The sequence below is a fragment of the Cucurbita moschata genome, unplaced genomic scaffold, assembly GCF_002738365.1.
Source record: "Cucurbita moschata cultivar Rifu unplaced genomic scaffold, Cmos_1.0 Cmo_Scf00006, whole genome shotgun sequence".
Lineage (NCBI taxonomy): Eukaryota > Viridiplantae > Streptophyta > Magnoliopsida > Cucurbitales > Cucurbitaceae > Cucurbita > Cucurbita moschata.
Genome location: NW_019268522.1, coordinates 396,364 through 414,335, shown reverse-complemented (window position 1 = coordinate 414,335; position 17,972 = coordinate 396,364). Strand labels below are relative to the sequence as shown.

The following is a 17,972-nucleotide window of genomic DNA, read 5'->3' as shown; positions in this document are numbered from 1 at the left end:
ATTATTCTTTTTTTTTTTTTTTTTTTTTTTTATTCTTTTTCAGAATAATGACGAGGTATGTTTGGATTTTTTTTTTCTTTTGAAGTAATGTTATTATATCCTTTAAAGTTTTTGAATAATTATAGATTTCTAAATTAAAAAAAAAGAAATATTTTACATCTTTCTTTAATTCTCAGAGGATATTATAGACACGTTTTAATGTTCTTAATCTTATTAAATACAAAATAATGTTGAGTCTTTCCTTGTCCAATCAGGTTCAGGATTGAATAACGATCTATTTTCTTGTTTACAGTGAAATCAGTTAAATAGGTAAAAGAAAAAGAAACGATCAAGAAACACTAGATTCTCTTTTGGGTAAGCTCTGAAAGGAGAAGGAAGGCTGGAATGCCAACAGACGTCTATTATTGAATTCACTCGACACGATAGTACCCTATTTTTGGAACGTCCAGTGCCAAACTCACTAAATGGGTAAGTCGCCAATCCCTAAAACGGACTATGTAATATACTTTATCTACTGGGTTACGGGTGGGCATTTTACCAGAGGTTTCTATTGTATCAATCTACCCTTGTTTAATTCCTGTTGAAGCATATACTCGAGGAGGGGAGGGGGGGAGATTCGAGACACACCTTGTTTACAGTGAAATCAGGGAAGGGAACATCGGTTGAGGGGAAGGTTTTTGGTTGAGTCCAAGCGCTCTGACTTTGTCTCCCGGGATTCACCACAGGTTGGGTTTGAGAGCCGTGTGATGGGAGACTATCCAGCATGGTTCGAAGAGAACTTTTAGTCTACGTTGGTGAAGAGAAGCCCCCCTCTCAAATAAATTTCATCGATCACTTGATTAAGAGTTAACAGAAGTTTGTATAAAGTTTTAAAATTCAGAGTATTATTAAAAAATTTAAAAATTTTAAAAATTTAAGAATATATTTTTTTAGACCAAATATAAAATTTAGAAGTATTTTTATTAATTTAATCAAATTTTAATTACAAAAAAATCACCCTTCTTCCATTATTTTACAAAACTTTACATAAACATAGGAATTAAAATTGAATTTTAAAAATATAAAAATAAAATGAAGAATTATAGGTTAATATACCATTTTGACCCTCTGCTTTGAATGAATCCTAAAATTAAAAGTTATTTAAAAAAATAATAATTTAATAACAACAATAATAATAATTAGAAAGACTAAAATAGAACATAAATGTGCGAACCTTTAAAGAAATACAGGGTCAAAGTTGGTAATTCACAGGCCAATGTATGGGCTATATAATATTTCATTAGAAGAGGGCACATGATAGATTGATTGAAACACATACAGATTGCACAAAAGTCGGTTATAATATCTTTACAGTCTATAAAGGGAACAATTCAGCTTTCCTCTGTCCAATGTGATGAATTGAAAGAAAAAGAAGGCTTACAAGACTGAGAAGATGGCTCTCAAAGTTTCTCATCGTTCTTTAAAAGGATTAAAAGAAGTAAACCATTGCTTCCAAGGAGCATTGTTTTGTTGCTCAACCCATGACAAAAAAGCACTGTCCAACAAGCAGAACAAGTTAACATAAAGGAGTTGGTACCTCACCGGGACGTATCGGAAGTTTGCGACCTGAATGATAGGCCACACCGTACCCGACAAGAGAAACGCCGGGACGAAATCCCTCTTCAAGTCTTCTTTCACTTCAGAAACTTCTTTGCCGTTGGCAAGTCCCATATAACTGAAGAAGACGACTAAGTCGATCGGTCCGAAGATTAGACCATCCATTGCCAGTTTTGCCCCTACAAACTTGGCTGATTTTGGCTGGAGATGAAGTCTTAGCCTTATAAACCTGTCCAAGCCTTCATACCTGCCAAAGGATCAGATTTCTTACAAATCTGTGTACAAATATAATGGACAAGTATTTCAATCATTCCCATGGAAAATAGCACTTTACAACCTGAGGCAACTTTTTAGCAGTGGCATTTAGCTCATGAGTTAAGTTAATGCATCCCCGACGTTAACAAACGGTGCACGTTATGTTTGTCCCGACATTAATAAGTCAAACCTACACTTGGTAAATGAACTTACTTCTCTTAAAATATAAGTGTAGCGGCCCAAGCCCACCGCTAGCAGATATTGTCCTCTTTGGACTTTCCCTTTCGAGCTTTCCCTCAAGGTTTTTAAAACGTGTCTGCTAGGGAGAGGTTTCCACACCCTTATAAAGAATGTTTCACTCTCCTCTCCAACTGACGTGAGATCTCACAATCCACCTCGTCCTCGCTCGCACTCTTTCCTCTCTCCAATTAATGTGGGATCTCACAACCCAATGGTAACGTAAATTCAAGCGGCTAACTTTTACAAATTAGAAATTGACAAACCAAACTCTTATGTTAAATAAACTTGTGTCTTCAAAATCTATTATCTTGTACATGCCACAGACAAGCTATACAGCTTCAGACTATCCTACCCAAACTTCATGGATCCAAAATTATCAAAACCAGAGATGGAACGAAATCTAACCAAATAATAAGAATGTATTTAATATTAAGAAACTTAGGTACATCATCCATTTAAAAGTTGACTTATTAAGATAACTCTATGAGCAATCGTAATATTTTCGATTAATTCAATACATTTTGCAATGGTATGATACTAAAAAGGTCTAAACCGACGATTTTCTCTTGACTATTGCACTCAACAGAAGAATCTAAATTAGAGAACAACGTCGTGCTGTTAATTGTTTTAAGGTGTGAATATTGACTCTTATCCAGTTGTTTCTCTTATATAGAGAACAACGGAGATTGAATTAGACAAACCAATTTTCATCAGCAAGCTTAGTTCAAATCTTCTACATATCTTGTGGCCTCGAAACCCGATTCTGAACAACGGTACATATATGCCAAGATAAAGAAATGTCCGGACCAAACTCAAAGTTCAGAATAATAGTAGCTTATTCTTATAAATGAGGATGTCGTTAGATAAAGCATTTCAATTTTTGTCAAAAAAATCATGATTCAAGCAATACTGATGGCACTTCCCATTTGGTAACAAAGATGATAGATATGGAAAAAAGTGGATAGGGAAAAGATAAATGAAACAAACCACATGTGGCCGACTGGTCCAACAAAGCCAAATCCAAACATGCTTGTGATACCGACACGTTTCCAGTTGATTTTGAACTCTTCTTCAGCATCTGGCTACATAAAACAATAATTGTAGGAATCAGTTCAGTTATAATATATACGTAATCTCTGTTCAAGAAGTTACTCAGATTAAAGAATGAAGGAAGAGCATCACATGGCACGCAACAACTTCAAAGGAAAACCATAGACGACTGAGGTGAAATAAAAAAGCAAAAAATAAAGGAAAATAAACCAATAAATAGATGACTGGTTTATGATCTATCAAGTGATCCCACTGATTAACAAAACCTAACTACAAATTTAGAGCTGCGAACTGCAGTCCGTGCTAAATGTCTGAACTGGAACAACCAAACAAAGTATCTCGACACAACACATATCATCACCCCCGTATGGTCGGAAAAGCAGCATATCAGGTTCACTTACACATCGCAATGTTTGAAATTTGAGAGTAAACAGATAATCATGCCAAATCTGAACTAGGAGTAGGCAAGAAGGTAGTGAAATAACAAGGAAATTGACAATTCAGAAACTGTTATATGATGGGTCTACAAAAGCTTGAGCTTATGGAGGTTCCACCAATAGGGATAATTCAACAATATACAATCCAAGTCTTCAGAAACATAAATTAATTCAGACACATGCTGTAACAACCCAAACCCACCGTTAGCCGATATTGTCCGCTTTAGCCCATTACGTATCGCCGCCAGCCTCACGATTTTAAAACGCGTCTGTTAGGAAGAGGTTTCCACACCCTTATAAGAAATGTTTCGTTCCCTTCCCCAACCAATATGGGATCTCACACATGCTCTGGGATTTCTAATGTAAAAAGTAGTCTCCAAAGTTGAAAGCAATTTCAAACAAACTATGAAGAAGAGTGGTTTTTTGGTACTTTTAAGTGTTTTTTAGAGTATCCAATATGACCAAACACCGCCACAAACAAACATGAACAATGTCTTGAATTGGCTAGATACATTTTTCACTATTCCAAAATCTATACCAAACTCCCCTAAAGTCTCTAATACTGGAAGAATCTACATTGTACGCATAAATTCTACTATAAAAAATTGTCAAAAAACTGAGAACAAGTATCCTTCATAGAGATTTAGACATGCAAAGCCCAATTTCAATTAATAAGGAGACTTCATAATGCACTGAAGGTATGAAAAGACCATTGACCTGGGGATGCAATCAAGATACAGAATCAACATACACATGACCGAAAACCCTTGTACTTTTGGCTGATTGATTCTACAAAGCAGAGATCCCCGAAACTTGAGGCAATTTCAAACTCTATACGAGCGGAATCTCGATCAAAACTAAAGAATCGCTAAAAGCTTCGACTGAGAATCAAACGGCGAAATAGCAAATGCGCCATCATCTGATAGCAAAAACAAGAAAACGAAATAGTCCATCTCTTCAACTCAAATCAAGCCGAAAACAAGCCAAGAACAAGAGAAATTCATGCGAACAAGAAAATTCCGATGAATTAAAGAGAATCCACCAGCTCAAAGAAGGAATCAAGAAAGATAACCTCATTAAATTACAGTAAGAAACAAACAGAAAACGAAGGGATTGATGCTCACATAAGTTTGAAGAAGACGGTTTTTGGCGGCGGATTGAGTAATATATTGGGCGGCAATGTCGCCAGTGCCCCATAAAAAGCCGGAGCTGATGACTTGGGTTTTCACCGGATGGAAGGTGAGACAGTTCTGATACCATTTCCAGAGCCTGAACATGGCGAAAGGGATTCACAGAGAGGATGAATTGAAGAAGAAGATGAAGAAATGGGTGAGGTTGAGAATAGAAAAGGGGAAAGAAGAAGGAACCATGCCTCCAAATTTCACTGCCGCTTTGACGGCATCGAGTTTTTGGCAGTCAGTCCTCATCCGGCTTTCTTCTAAAGGTCATTTCTCCTGGATTTATTTTTATTTCCTTGTCTTTAAAAAAATATTCTTATTCTAAATTAAACAAAAAATTTCCTCAATTTTCTAATTTATTTTTAAAATATTCTTACAAACTTTTAAATATTTCATTAATATTTTAAATTTTAAAAAATATTTTTATTATTTTATTTTAAAAATATTTTTAAATTTTTAAAAGTTTCATTAACTTTCCATCATCATTAAAAGTTTCATTAAATTTTTAAAAATTTTTAAATTTTAAAAGCCCAAAGCAACATCACGAGAGCTCACAATCAAAGTGGACAATATTGTACCATTGTGGAGTGTATAAAATTATTTAAATATTTTTTTAAATAAAAATAGGTATGTTAATTTGAATCTCTTATCTCGAACACAAAGCTTATACAAAACTACCATTCCAATCCTTAAAATATTTTCTTATTGTCCAATTTTAAACAATATATTAAAATTATATATATATATATATATATATAAATCATTAAAATATTTTTTTATTGTACAATTTTAAACAATATATTAAAATTTTCTTTATATATATATATATATATATATATATTATTTTAAGTTGGCATTTTTTTTCTCTAATGTTAATTTAACATTTCCAGTTATAGTTCAAATTGAATAAAAAGGGAAACTTTTAAAATTGGAAATTGTTTAAATTGAACGATAATCCTTTTAGGACTAAATTTTGTTCTTTTCAAAATTTAGTTCAAATTCCAAGTTTGTACAATATTTTAAAATTCTTTTTTTTTTTCTTTTACCATCCAATATGCTTAAAATTGCCTCCCCTTTTTCTTGTACAATTTTTTAAAAATTGGAATTTCATAAGTGAATATATATATATATATATACACACACATATATATATATAGCAGGTAAAAGAAGCAAGAAGCAAAGCCCAACACATAAAATGAACAAGAAATTATGTTAAGAATGAAATTTTTATGAATCGTTCAGATGGACTGTACAACTATTTCATGAATGAATATATAAATGAAGTGATTTTAGTGGTAAAAGAGTAACCAAGGATAAAGTAATCCAACCCTCCAAAAGTCCCAAACACCACATCATATAAACTGAACTATATATATTGAACTATCAGAATGATATAAACTAACAACACAACTCAGTTCACAAATCACACTGCAAAGAAACCAACCACTGGGATGCAACAATCTCGGCCTTGCACTTACCCCGATGATGATCGTTGCAGCGTGCCCCGTTCCAATCCGAAGGCGAAGAAGAACATAAACAAGTGCTGCACCTAGCATCCCCTTTTTTAGCTTCTCTTAAGTCTACTTCTGTCTAGGGAACAATCTCCGAGTTTATCGTCGAAAGTATCTGGGGCATCGACATTCCTCCAGAGACGACGATTTCTGCAATGAAATCGCAAAAATAATGAAGAATTTATGATTGATCTCCAGTGAGAATATGGTCCACCACATAAAAATAGCATTTCAGCTTTCTTTTTCCATCAATATGTCAATTTTATTGCAGCAATCACTTGTCTAACCTATGCCAATACTATGTCTAAGAGAACTTGCTCGGGCCACACAATAACAACATTGTATCAGCCTAACCCCAAGCTCGCCGCTAATAGATATTGTCCTCTTTGAGCTTTCCCTTTCGGGCTTCCCCTCAAAGTTTTTAAAACGCATCTACTAAGGAGAGGTTTCCACACCCTTATAAAGAATGTTTTGTTCTCCTCCCCAACCGATGTGGGATCTGACAATCCACCCCCCTTCGGAGTCCAGCGTCCTTGCTAACACACCGCCCGTGACCACCCCCCTCTCCGGGGCTCAACCTCCTCGCTGGCGCATCACCCGGTGTCTAGCTCTGATACTATTTGTAACAACTCAAGCCTACCGCTAGCAGATATTGTCCTCTTTGGGTTTCCCTTTCGGGCTTCCCCTCGAGGTTTTTAAAACGCATCTACTAAGGAGAGGTTTCCACACCCTTATAAAGAATGTTTCGTTCTCCTCCACAACCGATGTTGGGATCTCACAAACATTGAACTACGATGTAATTGAGAGTGCCAACTTTACGAAGTCTTGGAAGTCACGGTCCAGTTCAGTTACGAGGCACGACACTGGTAGCATTTCTAATTGGGCAATTTATGCAATAAGTGAGAAAGAAAAACAAAAAAAAAAAACCTCACCAATTCCTTCTCGAACTGATAAATTTGGTCTAATAACATCCTTGGTATGAACGAGAAAAATGTCGCCGATATAGAGATGATTTGTGGGGACATAGACACAGCATAGCTCTTCCTCCCCAGAATAGCTCTGCCACAAGAAAGATGGGGTCAGATAGTCAAGTAAAATACTCAGATGGGAAGGGTAAGCAAATCAGCATGGCTGCTCAAGAAGCTCCCAGATAATCAATTTATGTCTATAAATTTTGCAAGTTGAATCAATTAAAACTCCAAACTCATAACCATGTCAATTAGTGAATGAGAGTCCTTTAAATTTAGAGATCAACACTATATTAAAGGGAATGATGATATCAAGTAGATAACTTTTCTCATTACTTCAGTCAAATGTTGGGATAACACTAATTCTATTTAGGTGAGAAACCGAGCTTTCATTGAAAAAAAAAACGAGAGAGATTTTGAGTAACTTTGAATGGAATCAAGCCAACATAGTTATAAATCACTAACAAAAGATCTAAATTGATCGACTTACGAAAGTTTATAGCTTTAATTGATTCAACCTACAAAGTGTCGGAGTAGCTCTCAATTTACCTGGAGGACTACGGCCGAAGTGATGAACCCAAACGCATATTCACCGATACGAGGATGTCTTATGATAGCTACTTCCTTGAAGGCCTGTGAGTTTTGGTCTGATAGTAAAAATAAAATAATTAGCTAACAGAACCCAAGCAACCAACTAAGAGCAATGAAAAATAATCAGGACCCACCAGATGATATTGCAGAACTAATTTGCTTAGAAGCATTGTAGATATGACGGACAAATGGCATCCTCTTGATAAACCACTCCCCAAGACCAAGGACAGATGCTCCCAACCAAGATGACATGAACACACCAACCACGAAGATGAATGTAATGGAAGTCACAAATCCAAGACCTATTCAAGATATGAAAAGCGAAAAAAACACGGTAAAGACAACTTGAATCAAAAGAAACACATAATACTAATGAGGCGTGTCTCGAGGAGATCAAGTCCTATCATTCATGAAAACGTGAAAGAATCAGAAAGCAGTCATTTTACATGTTCATGAATCCATCAACTTATCTTAAATATTATGTCAATTTGTGATTTTTTGCGAACGAGAAGGGTCAAGGATCGCAGTCATCTCCTGAGATGTATCTGATACAAAAATTCAGCTTAATTCCTAACATCTTAACACGGTTTTCGAATCATTAGGGAGTTGGGGGCTCACTCCTGTTATTGTGCTCATAATCTGCCCTGACCCATTTCCATAAAGGCTTTGCCCACTAGAAGATTAGCTCCAATAGACAACAAAGGTTTTAAATTAAGCTTTTTACAGAGGGGCTTGAACCTAGGACCTTGAAAAACATCTCAAAACATCTCAAAACATTCCAAACTCTTAACACCAAGGCTATCAGCAGAGTACATCTCAAGAGTAGTAGTTACTTGTTAGGAATATTTGCAAGATTAACCAAATAACCATAGTCAATCAGCAAGGTAAGAATCTAATCTGTCAAGCACAATGTGACAAATGGACTGCACTAATTATCCTATACGGTGTGCGAGGAAGGAAACCAGCAAGGGAAAATCTCCAGACATGAAGTGCAACCCACCACAAGTTAGTGTACATAACATGTAAAATAAATATCAGAGGAAAATAGGAGAAGAAAAGATGAAATAATGGCTTACCAAAGATATTAATTCCAAGATGTGCATAGATTGGAGAGAAGAATCCATCCACAAAACGAATAAACCACCACGTTACATAGAACGTAATTGCTAAGGGGAACAGGATAACACTGCAGAAAGCATTTTGTTATAGAACAGTGTAGCAAATTTCATGCAGAAATAAACAGTAGAATACAACAATATTTAAACTACAGAGTGGAAAGAAGTTGGAACTAGGCATGATTAGTTGAAATCGCAAGAAAACAATAACTAGAAACTAAAGCAGTACTAGAAATGACCATTCATTTCCACTACCATTATCAAGAGCAAGATTTTGGCATAAAATTTAATCAACGAATTAGTAATAGAACTAACCAATCATTCAATGTCTATAGACACACTTTAGTCATTAAACAGCGCACCACTAAAACATTTATTATAAGCCTTAAGGTAACATTAGTTAATAAACAATAAACAAGGTAAACCTCTACAGGGCATTAAGATTGTCGAAAGGCAGATATTATTTGCACTGCCAATTGAGATAAGGCAAAGAGGGAATTAAGGAGAAATGGCTCATGTTCTCTCCACTAACCAGCACATAATGTGTAATAGCCCAAGTCCACCGTTAGCAGATATTGTCCTCTTGGAGCTTTTCCATTCGGGTTTCCCCTCAAGGTTTTTAAAACGTGTCTGCTAGGGAGAGGTTTCCACACCCTTATAAAGAATACTTCATTCTCCTCCCCAACCGATGTGAGATCTCATAATCCACACTCTTTCAGGGCCAAGCATCTTCGCTGACACTCGTTCCCTTCTCCAAGAGATGTGGGACCCCCCAATCCACCCCCTTCGGGTGTTGGCACATCACCATGTGTCCACCCCCCTTCAGAGCTTAGCCTCATCGCTGGCACATTGTCTGGTGTCTGGCTTAGATACCAATGTAACGGCCCAAGTCCTCCGCTAGCAGATATTGTCTTCTTTGGGCTTCCCCTCAAGGTTTTTAAAAAAAAACGCATCTGCTAGGGAGAAATTTCACACCCTTATAAATAATGCTTAGTTCTCCTCCCCAACCAACGTGGAATCTCACATAATGCATTCTAAATGTTATGACTTTCCAGAGACTTTCCAGAAACATGGAGATCCTCCCTCTTATGCCTTCAATTATTCAAAGGAGTATCATTACACTTGATCGACTCCTAAAGCACAGTATACTATAACTTGTAACCAGAAATTTGGAAAGCATAAACTAAATAGTACCAAAATCTAATTTCTAAGGCATTAAATTGTTTAAAGAATCAACCAACAACCAAATAGTAGGAATATTAGTTAGGTTAAAAACCAGGTAACGTACATGAAAAATTAGTAAAATAAATTTATACTGAGACGATTACGTTCATCGACTGATATTATGGCTGCATACCATCATAATGCTATAGCTGTGAGTTATGACAGAGGTATAAAAACAATGAAATGACATGCCCAGAAAACTGGTTTCAAGGATATCTAACAGACAGTCGAAATGTATGCAATACATGGGATGATCCTGTTCAATACATATCGAGATACCGAACATGAAATCGATCAAAGAGAAAGAAGAGCTCACCATCCAGTCATGAACTTCTTTGAGGCCCAGCTTCTAACAACCTTGTAAAATGTCTAAAAGCAATATTAAATAGACTGGTCAGGAAGATTATAAGAAAGGAAAATCCATTGCCACGAGAAAGCATAAAATCTAATATACACAAATTGGCCTAATGAATATTCCAATTACGAAGAACATGCTGAAAGCTAATGTTAATTTCAAATATTCAATTGCTGCTACGAATTCAAACAGAACCAACATCAATCAAATTCCCCAAACCAGGTTCTAGGGCAAGAAAAATACACCAAATTCTTAATTGAATCGGTCAAGAATTAGTACGACCGGAAAATTGTGTGAAAAAGCATGCATATGCTTCACTCTGACACTAGAAAATCCACAGAAAATTTACAGAATCATAGACTCAACGTTCTCGGCGAATCAAATCACCAGTTATAATCAAAGCAAAGCGAGCCAAAATCATACCTCTCTGCCAGAATGATGAGACGATGACGAGGATGACGAAGGTTTTGAGGATGACTCATCAATGGCGGACTCCGCAACCGGAATGAGAAGCTCCCGATCTCTGCTCGACATGGCAATAGCCGATTTCTCTTCATCCATGACCACCACACTAGCAGAGCAACACCCTTATTTTCAGAAACCCTAACCCTATTCCCCTCCAAAAAAGCGCTATGAACAGTGTCAAAACAGGAGATTAAGCTACAGAAAGGAAATTTGCAGATGGACAAGAACTTTTCGAGATCTTCTTCCACAATATTGGTTGCTTGTTAATCCTGTAGCTTTTTCGGATTCGAAACTTGGAATCAAATTGAATGAATGAAGTGGAAAGTGGGATTCAAGAATTGAATCAAATTGAAACAAACAGTGGAAAAATCCTTGATGGAAGAACGAATTGGCATTGCTGGATTTGAAATTTGCTCAGTTGTTGATGTTTGGGAACAGAATTCAGCTGTCGAGAAGTAGTTTGTGTCAGCTGTCAATTAATTTCTCTCCTCCTTTGAAGAAAAGAAAATAGCTTAAATTAAATTAAATTAAATCCATTTTCTTTCTAAATAAATATCAATATTTATCAATATTGCAGTTTACAAATGAGATGTCTCCACCTGTACACCCTTGATTTCAACCTCCATTTTCCAAAAATAATAAAATAAAACAAATATTAGTGAAATTTAATAAATAAAACTATTTTTTAATTTCAATTTTAAACCTTTTAACTCAGGTGAATCTAATATTTCCTCATATTTAAATTTTAAAAAATAATTAATAAGTTAATAATAAATAAATAAAACATACTCACAATTCAATAAACAAGATCCTTCAAAAAATAAAGTTACTATTCAAATCTTTAACTAATTGAATAGTCCAATATGTTGCTGTCCCATCCCAAATAGAATTGTCCAGTTCTTTCATCATGAGACTGATCGGATCATCCGTAGATATCCATCTCGGGAGCCTTCTCATTCCAACACTCGCCTTTTAGTAGGGGTATTACACTCTTCTTAAAGGGACCGTATCGACTTGAATTCTACCTTATAGTTACGTAAGCTAATAGAAAACCAAAGAGATTAAGTCATGTCACGAACCCATCAGCTTGAAAATACTCGAGTAGAGGCGTGTTTTAGTAGAATGAGTCTACACTGCTCGATATTTAATAATTGACTGTCCCGAACCACATAGATTGACCGAATGGTAAAATACGAACATATAAAAAAATAAAGGACTTAAAAATAATGGATTCGAGCCATAGTGAACACTTACCTAGAATTTCATGTGCCTAATAGTGTTAGATCTCACATTAGTTGGAGAGGGAAACGAAACATTTTTTATAAGGGTGTGAAAATCTCTTCCTCACAGACATGTTTTAAAATTGTGAGGTTGACGGCGATACGTAACGAGCTAAAACATGCAATATCTGCTAACAGTGAGCTTGGGCTATTATAAATGGTATCAGAGTTAGATACCGAGCGATATGCCAGCGAGGACGCTGCCCCAAAAGAGTGGATTGTGAGGTCCTACACCGATTGGAGAGGAGAATGAAACATTCATTGCAGTGTGCCAAAGAAGACGTTGGGCCCAATGGAGTGGATTGTGAGATCCGATATTTGTTGGAGAGGATAACAAATATATGAAACCCTCCCCTAATAAAAGTGACTAAACCACTGACAATTTGTTCAAAAATATGTAATAAAGATTTTAACATTAAATATTAAAATAAATAGGGGCAAAAAAAAATACAACATTTTATTATATAATTTGATATAAGTATCTCAAAATTGAAAAAAAAAAAATGGAAGATGAAGAACAATTGATCAGGCGAAGACCTCCTGAATCAATCCAACCAATATCCTCTCTTCCACATCTTCAACAACATCTTCTGCCTCATTCATTGATTCTCGAATCGGCCACCACCAGCGCAAGCCTAAAATTCCGTTTGTCACTCCATTGATTTTTCTGTAATTTCTTAAAGATTCCATGCCGTCACTGGCAGTCGGCGGCGATTCCTCCGGCGAGATCCACAATCTCGATCTCCCTGCATTTGATGTAAGCAAACAACCGACTAATCTTCATTGATTTTTTAATTTGTTGGTCAGGCGAAATAAAACTAGTCAGAGCAAGTTTATGGTTGCAAAATTAATGCAGAATGTTCATACCATTAGCATTAAGACGGAAGAGCTCATTCGCGCGATTGGAAGGCGACGGATTGCTCGACATCGGACATTTCGGTGTAGTTCCAGGTTTGGTAACTGATCTTTCATTGTCTATGTACTTCGAGCTTTCTGTTGTGCAGCATGCGTGAATGAGAGAACTTTGGCTATCACTACTGTACTCTGTACGTGGAAAGAATTCATGAAAATTTTGATCTCAACAAAGAAAGCATGCGTAAAATTATACCACGTCTCAGATACTGAGAATAGACAGAAGAACAGCAGCTGATTAAACATATCTAGATAGGACTGAAGAACTTCATCCTTCTTGATTTAGAATTGAAGCCTCAATTATATGTTGTTGACTGAAAATTCGGATGATTATACTTTCTGTGTCATCGACATAATTATTTGTTGTCTTATTCCTGCATCAATAAAGACTTTCTTCCCTCTATTATTAACAAAAACAATAAATGTTGCAAGTTGTATGCATTATTAGAATTTATTTCGGATGACACAGGATCAAAATGTTACATTATGATGTTTATATATCTCTAGACATATAATATTTCTACTCTCAATATTAGTTATGCTAGTTCTAGATTATCTAAGTTCTATCAATAAGCCCATTGAGTTTTTTCCATGCGAATTTCGATGACATTTATTAGTTACTGTAATTGTAGATACTTTTGGATCATTTTGAAACCAGAAATTTTCATATCCTAAATGCTTTAAGTTCATATAAACTAAAATATTCTGAGATTTTAATGCAGATCTTAGTTTGACTTGCATTTGTAATCATAGCAAACTATGAGTTTTCTGCTCTGACTGTTCTAGTTATATTACTTAGGAGATTTACCACATGTTTGATGTCTGGAGCTACCGCCTTGTTCCTTCATATTTGGTAAAGAGGCTGGAGAATATGTTTTATCAGGCTTCTTAACATTGCTTTTGCTACCAAAGTTAATGGCCTGCAGAAAGAAATTTTCATTAGTTTTGATTTCCCATGCCGAAATTCTCGTACTCATCTCCAATCAAATTTTCCGAGCTTGTAACTTATCAATTTCTGCATTCATGCTGCAGTACCTTCTTCCAAAATAAGAACAGGAAACAGGAAAAGGCATATGAAAGCATGGGAATATAAGAAACTCTATAAATAGTTTTTGGACTTACCTCTGGTTTCTGTACCGAAACCTCGTTGATGACCTTTTCTGCAATTGCTTGATTCGTGCTGAATCGGCTGCACTCAAAGGCAGTGTTTGATGTAGGAGTTGAGTCCCGAGGGACATGTTCCCTCGTAGCATTTAGTTTACGTTGAAGTTTGCCAAGGGATCCATGCACTTGATCTTGAAACTTTGGTACAATCTTAGCTTGCGAAAGTGGATTTTTTCTAGCTACAATGTCTTTCTGTGATTCAAGAACTTTCCTATCAATTGCTTCTTTCCTCGGGCGATTTTGATCGAGTGGAATATGTGAAATCCTTTTTTTGGGCTTGATGACATTGATACATTCTTTTGGATTCCTATTATGTTCTTTTGGGTTTTGAGCTTCTTTTCTGTGATTTATCCTTGAGATTGCAGTCTCTTCTGCCCCTATTGACCCAAGCACTCTTTTGGAACTTAATACTTCTGCCTTATTGCTATTCCTTTGCTGAGGATGCTTTTCTTTCATCTTCAGTTTCATGAACTTTTTTTTGTTCAAAGCTTCGTCTTCCTCGAATACCCGTGCTTGTCTTTCCTCCCATTCAGCTTGTGAAACACGAAGAGGTTTTAGAAGTACAATTGGCGGGGCAGTATGGGTTAACTCTTCTCTTGAATGCCTGTAGCTGGAATAATTGAAATAGTCATCCACTTCCTTTGCAGAATGCTTAAGAATGCCTTTGAATTGATGAGTGTCAAGATTTGATTCTGTGGTTCTCTTCCCTATCTTGTGTGTAACTGCCTTCGACTTCTTTGTCTCGACCATTTCATTGCTAAACTTAGACCTTTGGAGATCTAAAATCTTTTCACTAGGTAAATGTCTGCCTAAAGTTTCATGCATTTGCTTTGGTTGAAGTTCTAGATCCTTTCGCTTTGCTATCAGATTTTTTCCACGACCCTTCTTTGTGGGATTTCGAGCAGTGTTGTACACCATTGAAGATTGTCCAGAGCTTGTGGATGCAAAATCTGAAGCTGAGTTTTCCATACCACTTTCAGGAAAACCGATTCGTTCGGCCATATTCGTTGTATTTGAAAATAAGAGTTGTCTAGCAAGGCGATCTCGGATCGTCTTCTTGAGTTCCTTAGCACCATCTCCATAAGAATAATCAGCCGAAAGCCGAGGTTTATGAAGTTCATTTCGGTTGAAACATGTTCTCTCCATGCCCATGTTTCCACTTGTCCTCTTTTCTATGCATTCATTTTTCTTCACCTGAGTCATGTACCTTGAAGTTTCCTGCAATTTCCCTAGAATGACCAAGGACTGCTGCAAATCAATAGCTCCTTCAAACAAATCTCTTGCAATTTGTTCAGATTGGCTATTATATTTCATACCATTGGACCACAAAACAATTGTCCGGTTCAGCTTCTGAGCTTCTCTGGACACTTCCATGAGTTGTGATGATGATGAACTGCTCAATTCATCCACAACTTCTTTGATGGTTGTTTCCTCTCTTGGTAACTTACAGTCCGAAAATTCGTAAAAGTTCTTCCTAGCTGTCCGGCTTTTGGTTTTCTTATCCATTTCTGATAGAACAACTTTCTTTATTCTGATACTGCTTTTATCAACTATGCCTTTCGGATCGTTACAAGTTATAAATGATCTGTAAATTCTTGATCTTAGACTTTCCTGAGGCATATCGTATTGATTGAGATCTCATATACATTGGCAGAGCATAATCAGCAGCTCCCGTTAGTAACTTTTATCCGTTGAGCAAGGGCCCTTCCACCCGCCATCGACCAAACCCATAGGCAAAAGGGAATAGAGATATGGGACTAAAAACAAAAACCAAAAAGGTGAAGGCAATTAAAGGGATATAAGGTTATTTTAAGCGTAGCTTAATTAGTTAAGACATATATCTTCAATCAGAGTGCTGAATCCAATAAAGAAAGACGGGTAGATACCTGAAAGAAGTTTGACAGAGATGTTACCTTCAAAACAGAGCGCTGAATCCAAAGAAACGAATCAAAGCATAGCAGAGCAGTTGATTGCTTTGACTTATGGACAAAGAAAGAAGAGTGAGCTTTGGAGCTTTTTTCCTTTGGTTTTGTGAGGATCCTATGAAACCAAACCTCATATTCTTAGAGAAACTTGAAACTGTCATTAATGCTGCTCTTGTTTGGGTCCTACCCATTTCCAGAATATTGTTGAAGCAAAGCCTGTTATCAGTAAAAGCAAGAAAAAGCTGAATCTTCTCTTAAGGGAAACTTCTTTAAGTCATGTTGGTTGGATTTATTCATTGCCTTGCTATATTTTTCAGAGCTGTCTTAGAATGTTTGGCCCATTTTTAGCCAACAATTACTTTCGAAACTCAAACTAGAAAGGTTTGCTCTTCTCAAACCTAAACATAAACCTGGTATAACATAAACCTGGTATAACAGCCCAAGCCAGCCAATCGCTTACAAATATGGTTAGCTTCAATCCGTTACATATTACTGTCAACTTCACAGTTTTAAAAGACATCTTTTAAAGAATATTATGTTCTTATCTCCGATCGATGTAAGATCTTACAATCCATTCCATTCGGGGCCAACGTCTCGCTGGCACTCATTACCCTCTCCAATAGATGTGAGATCTTAAAGAGAGAATTGTAATTAAGAATTCAATTCATCTCACAATTAGTGATAATAAAGGAAACCTTCCCCCTCTAATCACGTGATTAGAGTTGGTTTTGAGAGGATTTTTTCGAGAGCTTGTTTTAAATCTTTAATCATGGAAAAATGTTACCACTTACATTTTTTTTTTTTAAATTCTGACTGGTATCTCTATTTTAACTAAAAAATAGAAGGAATGGTGAAGATTAGTAGGTTAAAATATGATTTTACTTATAATTAGTGTTTAATGCTAGTTTGAAGTTAACAGTAACATTTAAAAAAATATATATAGATTTTATGAATTTGAGTGAGCACATTAATTACTTTTTAAAAGCAATTTATTATATATAATTAATTGAAGGAGCTCTATGTTTAAGTGCATTCACATGATTCTTGGAAACTAAGGCATAGTGAAGGGTTTACATATTATATATATATATATATATATATATATATATATATATTACTTTTGCTGCCTCTCATAAATGCATTAAATTTCACCGCTTCTTCTTTTGCCCTTCGGATGACATTCAATTTCAGGTTAGAATCTTCAAATTTGAAAATTTCATTACAATTATCATTTAGCGCTAGACTTCATGTTTGTAACATCTACGAAAACAATGGTCACTTGGAATCAATATAATTTAATGATTGAATTTTTTTAAAAAAATTTATAGTTTTCATGTCGGTGTTATAAAATGTTGGTCAATGTAGAACTGAGAATACTCGGGCTTCGTTATAATTTTTGTTACGTGTTCATTAGCCGTGGTCTAATTTGTGACTCGATGATTTCTTGATGATTAGTATATATTTATCTATATATCTATATAAATGTTGGTTGTTGTAGAACTGAGAATGCTCGGACTTCTTTATAATTTTTGTTTCGTGTTCGTTAGCTGCGGTCTAATCTGTGACTCGATGATTTCTTGATGATATATATATAGTTGACAAATTGCAAATGGTATCCCCTTAAAAAAAATGATGAAAAATCGAATCTATTTCTTTAGAATTTTTTTTAATCTTTTTTATTAAAGAATCTATTTGCATTTGAACTT

The 17,972-nt window shown here is 35.7% G+C and overlaps 3 protein-coding genes and 1 long non-coding RNA gene across 7 annotated transcripts; 1 reads left to right on the top strand and 3 right to left on the bottom strand.

Annotated features, from left to right (window-relative positions):
* Positions 1-1,244: 1,244 nt before the first annotated feature.
* Positions 1,245-5,028, bottom strand: LOC111444406 (protein SYM1-like). Of its 2 annotated transcripts, none has more exons than XM_023082501.1 (3): positions 4,703-5,028; positions 3,079-3,169; positions 1,245-1,843 (listed from the first exon to the last, which is right to left on the bottom strand). In XM_023082501.1, exons 1-3 carry the CDS (start codon positions 4,836-4,838, stop codon positions 1,450-1,452), a joined length of 621 nt encoding a protein of 206 aa, XP_022938269.1. In that variant the 5' UTR covers positions 4,839-5,028; the 3' UTR covers positions 1,245-1,449. The 2 variants fall into 2 exon arrangements, with proteins under 2 accessions (XP_022938269.1, XP_022938268.1); XM_023082500.1 differs by having other exon boundaries at positions 3,079-3,173; positions 4,703-5,027.
* A 974-nt stretch (positions 5,029-6,002) lies between these two features.
* On the bottom strand, positions 6,003-11,466 carry LOC111444405 (protein CONTINUOUS VASCULAR RING 1-like). The gene is made up of 7 exons (XM_023082498.1): positions 10,944-11,466; positions 10,482-10,534; positions 8,903-9,012; positions 7,961-8,128; positions 7,785-7,882; positions 7,200-7,326; positions 6,003-6,417 (listed from the first exon to the last, which is right to left on the bottom strand). The coding sequence occupies exons 1-7, from the start codon at positions 11,079-11,081 to the stop codon at positions 6,347-6,349; spliced, it is 765 nt and encodes a 254-aa protein (XP_022938266.1). The 5' UTR covers positions 11,082-11,466; the 3' UTR covers positions 6,003-6,346.
* A 1,268-nt stretch (positions 11,467-12,734) lies between these two features.
* LOC111444401 lies at positions 12,735-16,492 on the bottom strand. 3 transcript variants are annotated; one of them, XM_023082495.1, is made up of 5 exons: positions 16,228-16,492; positions 14,300-16,098; positions 13,986-14,097; positions 13,133-13,309; positions 12,735-13,011 (listed from the first exon to the last, which is right to left on the bottom strand). In XM_023082495.1, exons 2-5 carry the CDS (start codon positions 15,959-15,961, stop codon positions 12,791-12,793), a joined length of 2,172 nt encoding a protein of 723 aa, XP_022938263.1. In that variant the 5' UTR covers positions 15,962-16,098; positions 16,228-16,492; the 3' UTR covers positions 12,735-12,790. The 3 variants fall into 3 exon arrangements, with proteins under 3 accessions (XP_022938263.1, XP_022938262.1, XP_022938261.1); XM_023082494.1 differs by having other exon boundaries at positions 16,255-16,492; XM_023082493.1 differs by having other exon boundaries at positions 14,300-16,492.
* Positions 12,766-13,580, top strand: LOC111444409. The gene is made up of 2 exons (XR_002710695.1): positions 12,766-13,022; positions 13,122-13,580. It is a non-coding gene; the product is annotated as an uncharacterized LOC111444409 (long non-coding RNA).
* Positions 16,493-17,972: the final 1,480 nt, after the last annotated feature.

Coding starts and splice junctions, on each gene's coding strand:
- LOC111444406 (XM_023082500.1), bottom strand. CDS start 4,855: ATGTTCAGGCTCTGGAAATGGTATCAGAACTGTCTCACCTTCCATCCG. Junction 3,174..4,702: donor ACCGTCTTCTTCAAACTTAT/GTGAGCATCAAT, acceptor TGTTTTATGTAG/CCAGATGCTGAAGAAGAGTT. Junction 1,844..3,078: donor GGACCAGTCGGCCACATGTG/GTTTGTTTCATT, acceptor ATCCTTTGGCAG/GTATGAAGGCTTGGACAGGT.
- LOC111444405 (XM_023082498.1), bottom strand. CDS start 11,081: ATGGATGAAGAGAAATCGGCTATTGCCATGTCGAGCAGAGATCGGGAG. Junction 10,535..10,943: donor CTCATCATTCTGGCAGAGAG/GTATGATTTTGG, acceptor TATTGCTTTTAG/ACATTTTACAAGGTTGTTAG. Junction 7,327..7,784: donor CTTCGGCCGTAGTCCTCCAG/GTAAATTGAGAG, acceptor TTCTTGTGGCAG/AGCTATTCTGGGGAGGAAGA.
- LOC111444401 (XM_023082493.1), bottom strand. CDS start 15,961: ATGCCTCAGGAAAGTCTAAGATCAAGAATTTACAGATCATTTATAACT. Junction 14,098..14,299: donor TTTCGGTACAGAAACCAGAG/GTAAGTCCAAAA, acceptor TTCTTTCTGCAG/GCCATTAACTTTGGTAGCAA. Junction 13,310..13,985: donor CTCCAGACATCAAACATGTG/GTAAATCTCCTA, acceptor TTCCACGTACAG/AGTACAGTAGTGATAGCCAA.